The 8,943-nt window shown below is 41.8% G+C and overlaps 1 protein-coding gene across 1 annotated transcript in view; it reads left to right on the top strand.

Moving 5' to 3' along the window:
* The first annotated feature begins 226 nt into the window (after positions 1–226).
* The window catches only part of LOC310928051 (uncharacterized protein), a 49,806-nt gene continuing 41,089 nt past the window's right edge, over positions 227–8,943 (top strand). The window contains exons 1-3 of the mRNA XM_083890514.1: positions 227–437; positions 4,893–4,979; positions 7,543–7,785. Of these exons, the coding sequence (XP_083746640.1) occupies positions 230–437; positions 4,893–4,979; positions 7,543–7,785 (538 nt within the window). The 5' untranslated portion in view covers positions 227–229. The remainder of the gene's footprint in view (positions 438–4,892; positions 4,980–7,542; positions 7,786–8,943) is intronic.

Genomic DNA, 8,943 nt, shown 5'->3' with positions numbered 1-8,943 from the left:
GGATGGATGGAGGGATAAACAAACCGGGGACAGGGTGAAAGGAAAGTGTGTTCAGGGATTTTGCTGCGTTAGTGTCGGCTACAGCAGGATTTTTGTTTCACAGCTTTGTCAATAAAACACAACGCACAAGATTTGCGTTTATATTCAAATGAAAATGTGACACAGAGTCATGAAGGTTTGACCGATCACCTGAACCGTTTCTCACCTATTCCTCCGCAGTAACGGGACTATGGACCTGAGCCTGCGAGATGCTCTGGGCGGAGGTGGAGGTGGAGGTGGAGGTGGAGGTGGGGTCCCAGGCGGGGCCCCCGCTGAGGCCCTGCTGAAGAGAGACTTCATGGCCTCGCTGGAGAAAGAGAAATATGACGATAAAGTGGGCGAGACGGTCACCAAGAGTGATTACCGACCCTTAGTCGATGGAAAGGACACCAAGAGCGGTACGTCCTCATGTGTCTTTCAAAGCTTCCACCCATTCATAAGCATTCACTCACACATTCATACGGCGGATCTACATGCAGCGCTCTTTCTGTAGCAAATATGTGATATCCGTTCTTACGCTGATGGAACAGCCATCAGCAGCAACTAAGGGTTCTTTCCCCCAACCCTAAAACCAGGTCTTAACCCTGAAAGAGAATGTGAAGAATGGTTTTCATGTCTTCATTTGCAAGTTAACGCATGGCGCGTTTCCATGACGACTGACCGGGAAAAGACGCGCATATGACATCATGTTTACGTGACTCCCCGATCGTTAAAATGAGTCTCTAAAGTAACGCTCAACTTAAAAAACAGAGGCGCACATACGCTGTCTATTTGTTGCGCTGCTCTTTTCGCTCCAATTTGACTGTAGGCGAGCTAACGGCACTAAAGGAGCTAACGGAGCTAACTGGTAAACGGTGCCTGAACTCCTGTGCCGCGGCACGTAAACATGACACCACACAGGCGTCTTTTTCCGGTCAGTCGTCATGGAAACGCGTCATGCGTTAATGTACATTAATGTTGACGCAGTTACCGTGCCCAGCACTTATTATGTACAATGTAGAGAGTAATAAAACTAATAAAATGTCATAAATCAGTATTTATAAACAAATTTATGAACTTCTTTTTTTTTTTTATTGAAAAAAAACTGAAAATGTTATTAGTATTCATTTGGCAAATAACAAACTGAATTCACCTTTTTATATCTGAATTTGAGCCAGAGACGTCAGAAATTAATCAAGCAGAACATTCAACTAATTTTTCTTTTCAGGAGTGCAAGTAAATAACTACAGTTTGACATCTTAATCAAGAAATAATAATTTTTTCATGATTAAAACAACATTTCAGCTTCTTACATGTGAACATGTTCTCAGTTTCTTTGCTCCGCATCACAAAGAAATCATTATTAAACTGAATCGTTTTGGTTTGTGGACAAAAACAAGACGTTTGAAGAGGTTTGAAAAACACTGATTTTAAACACGTTTTCTGACATTTTATGGACCAAACGATTACTCGGTCGATCGAGAAAACAATCGACAGATGAATCGATTATGAACATTATTTTAGTTGCAGCTCTAAATCATGTTTTAGCATTAAAAACATAAACATATACTGTTGATGACAGAACCATAAAATATGATCTTGATAATTACTAAAGCTGTTAATTTAGGGCAGCTGTGGCTCTGGGTGGTGGTCTAAAAAGCACTCTATCTATGTATGTATATATATATATATATATATGACAAAATGACACTGAACAAAGATGGCACGTCTCAGTTGCATGTGAACCACATGCCTGTCTTATCCTGTCACATGCAGTAGTTGTTGATGCCAGTGCACCACTGCTATGATGATGATCACCAATAACAGGTACACACACACACACACACACACACACACACACACACACACACACACACACACACACACACACACACACACACACACACACACACACACACACACACACACACACACACACACACACACACACCTATTTTAAAACACTGGTGTGGAGCAGTGGAGACTGGCCTGAAGGCTGGATCATCATGTCGACACAGTGGAGCAGATGTTTTCTCACCCTCAGTATGTTTTCATATCAGTCCACACTGAAATTACACCCACTGACTCACAAGTGATGAGCTTTTACACTAAAAAAAAAGGGGCCAAAGGTGGAGCCTCAGGAGGATCTGAGTCTGTGCTCTACCACTGCACCGCAACAGGATTTAGGTCATTTGAAAGTGAGGCTGTGAAAAAAGCCTGTGAGACACTGTGAGTGACCTGCTGGATAAATGTCAGGAGTTATGGAAAAATATTTATTACATGTGTTTCTCAAACCTCAAAATGACAATGTATTCAGTTTAGTGTCGCATAGAAGCAAAGGAACCGGAACATATTTACATTTTCAGGAGCTGAATTTGATTATTAATCAGTTAAATCAGTTGCTAGACGTGCAGTGACTTACAGCTACATGATTCTGTAAAGTGATTTATGTGTGTTTTAGAGCAAATGTAATCGTCTGGGATAACTGTGAAATAAAAAATGTCCATGCATTCAAGCTCAGACGCACTGACTTCCAGCCGCCCACTGAAAACACATAAAGCTACTATGAATAGAAATGCATTAGACGGAGAACGGTAAATGATTTAGTAACTCATTTGCTCAAAATAGTCCCACACATCGGCTTTGATTTTGCTTCACCTGCTTCCACTTCACGACCTCAGAGACTGAGACACACAAACAGTAGAGCTGCAGCGACTTGTAGCCATAAAAACACAAGCAGTTAGTGTTTTTTTGGACATGTCTGTGCACATAATCTGAAGTAACTCGAAGGTCAAAATGACCTTTGTGCCGCTGAAGGTCGTTGACAGAATACAAACGCACTTCTCGTTCACGTTCTTGCTTAAACACGATGGATGGCAGAGAAACAGTGGATCCCAGCAGGGATGTGCCGTGTAGTATTTCACCGTCGTCAGCCTGTCACATTTTTGCTGAATAAGCATCACCCGAAAATGTCTGTCGATAAAACATTCACGTTTTTTATAGAATGTTCAAATGTAGAAGTTTGGCAGGAAAGTGAAATAGAAATATAGCATCTTCTTTCAGGGACAGCAGACTGTGAAATCAGCACAGCACATTTCAGGAACATAAAAAACCACCACAATGACTCCGAAAGCTGATAAATTAGAATAAAAATCCTAAATGTAGACACATAGTTAAGAGTTAAATGATTAAGATTGTTTAAAAGCAGCAGTCGCAGAGGATGCCAGTGAGGATCTGCATCATTCATGTACTGAGTGGCCCATGGGATGTGCCTGTTATTGCAGATATTAGAGCATCTATACAGCTTGTTTTTTTTATTGTCATAATGGCTGTCAGAAACCACAGCACAACACATCTGTCGCTTTCCTTCAACGTCACACAGCGTACGCTAATTATGATTCCAGAAAATGTGAACGAATCTGGGTCGATCTGTTCCCCAACAGACTTTCAGGACCACGGACAGAGACATCCATACTGGAAAGAACATAATACAGATTGTATTCTCCATTGTCTGGATGTATAATCTGGGCGTGTTAATGCCATAATTATGTGTGTTTACTCTTGCACTGTACTTGCATTTAACCCCGTTATATTTTACAGGACAATTACTTTTATTGTCTTAAAGTGGAACTAGACCGGAAGTTCCTATTAACGCTGTTTTTTTGGTGTGTATCTGCGTCATTACCTTGTTTATGAAGCCCTGACGGTTCTAAACAAACAGTTCAGCCACTGCTGAGAACGCTGTGTTTTATTGTAATCTCGGGGCTCAACGAGATCACTGAAAATCCCGTAATAGTTACATTGAACCGCAGAAGAAGAATAACTTCCGTTGTGGAGGTGTTTCACAACGGCGAAAACGGCTCGTTTACAGCAACTAGGAGGTTTTTGAGCATAAAAACAAGTTAATATATGTAAGTAGACCTCCATAACTAACATATAAGTGCAACAGGACCACTCTATGTGACCTTTAAATCTCACAGCTGTGGTTATTGACCGCATATACGATTAATATTTCATGTGGAGAAATTGCAGGCGATATTTCTGATCAATAATTCCAACAATCGCCTCTGAGCATCATTTAAATGAAGAGATATGAGATTAGCACCCATGGAAATGTGGTGACTGTGACGCTGAGTGTTCGCTGTGGCCTGAAGTCCAGGGCGCTTTGGACAAACGGTGGAGGAACTTACGACGCTGAAAAACCAAAATCTGTACGAGTGAGAGGAGTGACACGGAGTCGTGTCCGTGGGAGCTTTCCATTCTGTTAATTTATGCGTCCTCCCTCCATCCCTCCCTCCCTCGCTCTTGTCTGTGACCCAGAAAACCGATCTCCCTCCTCCATAATCAAAGACCCTTCAATGATCCCTCTGGAAGAGCAGGGAATATGTTAATTACCGTTATTAAACACAAAAAGAAAAGAAACAACAGTATATTCTACAGTAATAAAAGAAGCTGCATAATGATAATAGGTTACCTATAATAGACGCAGGAACATCTTACATCATCTGGGGTTATGAATTCAGTTTATGAGTCGTGAGAATCATGATAATTTTCATGCAACTTTATTTTTAATCTGTAAGTAAAAATAAAAAGATTTGAATATCCATATTTGAAGAAATTTGGACAGAAACTTTTTTCTCCAGTAGGGGGCAGCATTGCACCTCTCGCTGCACAGCCTGTCTGGGTTTGAGGTGGTTGTTTTTTTCAAACACTAATCAATATTTTTTTCCCAATTTTCTGAACTTGAATTGACCAAACAATTTACTTTGCAGCTCGAGTCACAATCGCTCCAGATTGGACGATTACATTTGATGTCGGTTGTGGCAGAATTATATACGAAAAGCTGCGTGTCATGATTGTTCTGTTCGCCTCAGGTCCGGGGATTATGTCGTCGATGATGTCATCAGGCGGATACCAAGACAAACCAGGACAACCTTCCTTCACTTCTGGCAACCTGTCTGGTGAGAATGGATTGGAGAGCTTGTTTTTCACCACATGGTCTCCCCCCCCCCCTTTTCTATACCAGTCCTTCTCTGATACTAGGCCACAATGAACAAATGTGATATTTTATGCGGGGGAAGTCACTATATAGAACACCGCTGTTCCACACAAGGGAGTTCATTTCTCACCACAGTCTGTCGTAATAAATCATGATTCAGCAGCCGGCTACAACAAATGGGCTCATAAAAAAAAAAAGCCCAGCTAAAAAAAAAGACCAGCTATGGCAGGGATATTGGGATATGAATGACACGGGAAGACATTCAAAAACATGTAGAGTTGGTAATAATTACACGACTCATAATATATATGGCATACGGGAAAACATGGCTTTTAATATGAAGAATATTCTTGGAAATACAACAAAGAACATTCACACTAACGGACAGAGGTGGGTAGTTAGTGTAGCCAAAAAATGTACTCAAGTAAAAGTACTGTTACTTTAAGATAATAATAACTCAAGTAGAAGTAAAAGTACTCATGAAAATACTATATATATATATATATATATATATATATATATATATATATATATTACTCCATTAACACATATGGTACAAAATAGACACAACATAATATTGTGTTTTATATAATAATATTTTAAATAAAACAATAAATAAGGACTTTAAAATAAATAACTGTTGAAATAAAACAATGATAAGTTATTTGGTTAATTACATTAATTACATCTTTTTTCTTAATTAAGTTATTTTCTTTCTCCCAACTCTGCTTCTTCTCCTCGTTCACTTGCTGTTTGTTTACATTCGCGAAGCCATCAACGTGGCTGCCACGTCCCAGAATGCAACGCGGTGCCCAAGCCCTTCAACTAAAATAAAAATAAATTAGGATTAGCCAATTCAGATTCATCGACACGGTAACCAAGTAAACGTAATGGTTGGCCGCTCAGCTGACCGGCGTCCACCCGGAGACCAGAGCCTCCGTGTCGGACGCGGTGAACAACGAGCCGCTGGTGTGTTGGAGCCGAAATCTGCGGCTAGCTAACCGCTGTGCGGCTAGCTAACCGCTGTGCGGCTAGCTAACCGCTGTGCGGCTAGCTAACCGCTGTGCGGCTAGCTAACCGCTGTGCGGCTAGCTAACCGCTGTGCGGCTAGCTAACCGCTGTGCGGCTAGCTAACCGCTGTGCGGCTAGCTAACCGCTGTGCGGCTAGCTAACCGCTGTGCGGCTAGCTAACCGCTGTGCGGCTAGCTAACCGCTGTGCGGCTAGCTAACCGCTGTGCGGCTAGCTAACCGCTGTGCGGCTAGCTAACCGCTGTGCGGCTAGCTAACCGCTGTGCGGCTAGCTAACCGCTGTGCGGCTAGCTAACCGCTGTGCGGCTAGCTAACCGCTGTGCGGCTAGCTAACCGCTGTGCGGCTAGCTAACCGCTGTGCGGCTAGCTAACCGCTGTGCGGCTAGCTAACCGCTGTGCGGCTAGCTAACCGCTGTGCGGCTAGCTAACCGCTGTGCGGCTAGCTAACCGCTGTGCGGCTAGCTAACCGCTGTGCGGCTAGCTAACCGCTGTGCGGCTAGCTAACCGCTGTGCGGCTAGCTAACCGCTGTGCGGCTAGCTAACCGCTGTGCGGCTAGCTAACCGCTGTGCGGCTAGCTAACCGCTGTGCTTTCTTCAAATATATAAGCGCCAAATGTTTGTGGGGTAAGCTAGCATGAAGATCGATGTGACCTGCTTTGTTAATGAAACACAAACGCCCAATAAACAACAACAACAACAACAACAAAAACAACTATGGCTAAAGTTAGCCAAACTTTCACCTGGCAGGTAAGCTAGCATGAGGATGACAATGGACTGTCTGAAACGTTAAAGTTAAAAACACAGACTTAAGCTAAAGTTAGCAAAACTGTACATGAGTATGAACATAAATAATCACCTGCTTTGTTAATGAAACACAAAAGCCCTGTTAAAAAAACAGACTGTAGCTAAAGTTAGCTAAAGAAAACACTGTAGCTAAAGTTAGCTAAACTTTTACCTGGCAGGTAAGCTAGCATGAAGATGATTGTGAACTGTTTAAAAAGTTAAAGTTAAAAACACAGACTGGAGCTAGTTAGCCAAGGGATGACGTGTCACCAGCTTTGTTAATGTTAATGAAAAACAAATGCATAAAATTCATTAAAAAATAATTTGGAAATTGCAACAGCAGGTGTTTGAAATGGCAGTAAAAAAGTAGTCTGGTGCTGATTATGGTAGTATAGGATGATAATATTGTGTATACTATATCTGTAGTACAGATAATGCATAACTATATGTTTGACACATCAATCGACACGTTAAATATATCATTTGAAATAATGTACTGTACATAAAATGGCAACAATGTTGTTTGTTAATGCCAATGAAGCCAGTTTAGTATAATCGAATTGCATTTTTTTTTAAAGCCTGTTTATTTTTTGGGAAACTGAGACTTTGTAAATTATTTTTCCTCAACCTTGTCTGCATTCCTGCTATGACAAAGAGAGCAAAGGCCGTTTTCTGTTGATTATGTAACTCCCTGTTTTGTCTCCATCCATCAGGCTTCGCTCAGTCTGCTCTGGGAGGGACTATGGGGTCCGGGCTGCCACCGTTCCAGACCAGCATGAGCTCGAACCCTTTCAGCCAATCTGGGATCGGTTCAGCTATGGACACCCAGAAGACTTCAGGCCTGTTTGGTGTGGAGAACAAAACCACCACGAACACCAGTGGAAGCAGTCCATTTAAGACCAGTGATCCATTTTCCTCCATTGGCCCAGGAATCTACTCCACAGATTATTCTGCAGGTATTTAAAAGACATAAAAAACAGGGTTTAATTGCATGTATCAGCCTGCGTTTGCACAGACATTTGCTCGCTGTGCTATCATTTATTTATTTGACAGGGAATAGTGGGCTAATGCAGAGCAATAGCATTGATCAACAAACATGTTTGCTGCAACACAACCCGGCTACCCCGTCAAAGCTGATCACATACGTGCAAGGACGTGCTTTCAAGCTTTTACTTCCTGCCTTTTGCCTCTTTGCTTTTAATGCAGAACAACCAAATGTCTGTGTGAATGCAGCTGTGCATCGTGCTGCGCAGTGGGGGGGGGGGGGTGTAAGTCAGGAGCTCCAGAAACAGCTCGAGACAAAATCTCATCAGAGTTGGAGCTCTGAGACAAATTGAAAGTCGGGTCATATCTTACATAGATCTCCTTTCAACTTAATTAAACCGTAAATGGGTTGCTTATCTCTTTTTTAGGCCTTGGGCAACATAGGCATTTGGTGATAGTAGAACAGAATTCATGTAGGAGCAGCTTTCACCAGCAGGGGGCAGCATTTTCTAGCTTTTTTTTAAACATGGGTTGGGTTGGTGGATCTGTTCCACCTCTGTGTGTTCCATGTGGCTTTATGTTTTGAACACAAAAACCTGGATGCGCTCGCGTACAGGACTCGAGCGTAGTAATCTGTGTGTGGTTACACATTTTTCATGCAGTCAATAGTTACTGAAGAGGAAAAACAGGCCACAGCCTTTTATCATGAATTATTAATGCTGATAAAATCAACAGCTGCTTGAGTAAGTAATAGCTGTAATAGGTCGGTGTGTGAACAACAACATAAACAACACTTATAGCTTCTCTAACAGAGGCAAAAGTGGTTCAACCTTGATAAAATCAAAAATTGAGCTCTGGCTTCATAGCTAAAGGCTGTTTTATGGGACTATACGTATCTATTATACTTCACTAGGACACTGATGACACCTCTGTGTGTTCGGGTGCCTGGTTATTCCTTGGGCAGTTTTCCATACTTCAGATTAACACCTTATCAAATTAAATATTGATGATAATGCCCTGGACTTGCCTCTTTTTTTCTTTCATTTGTTTAAAGCTAGTGGAGGAGATAGTCTCTCATTTAGAAATGAGGAGACAAAGTGACAGATTTAGAGGGGAACGCACTGTTTTTT

This window comes from Microchirus variegatus (genome assembly GCF_963457635.1).
Source record: "Microchirus variegatus genome assembly, chromosome: 5".
NCBI lineage: Eukaryota > Metazoa > Chordata > Actinopteri > Pleuronectiformes > Soleidae > Microchirus > Microchirus variegatus.
This window is presented reverse-complemented; position numbering and strand designations above follow the sequence as displayed.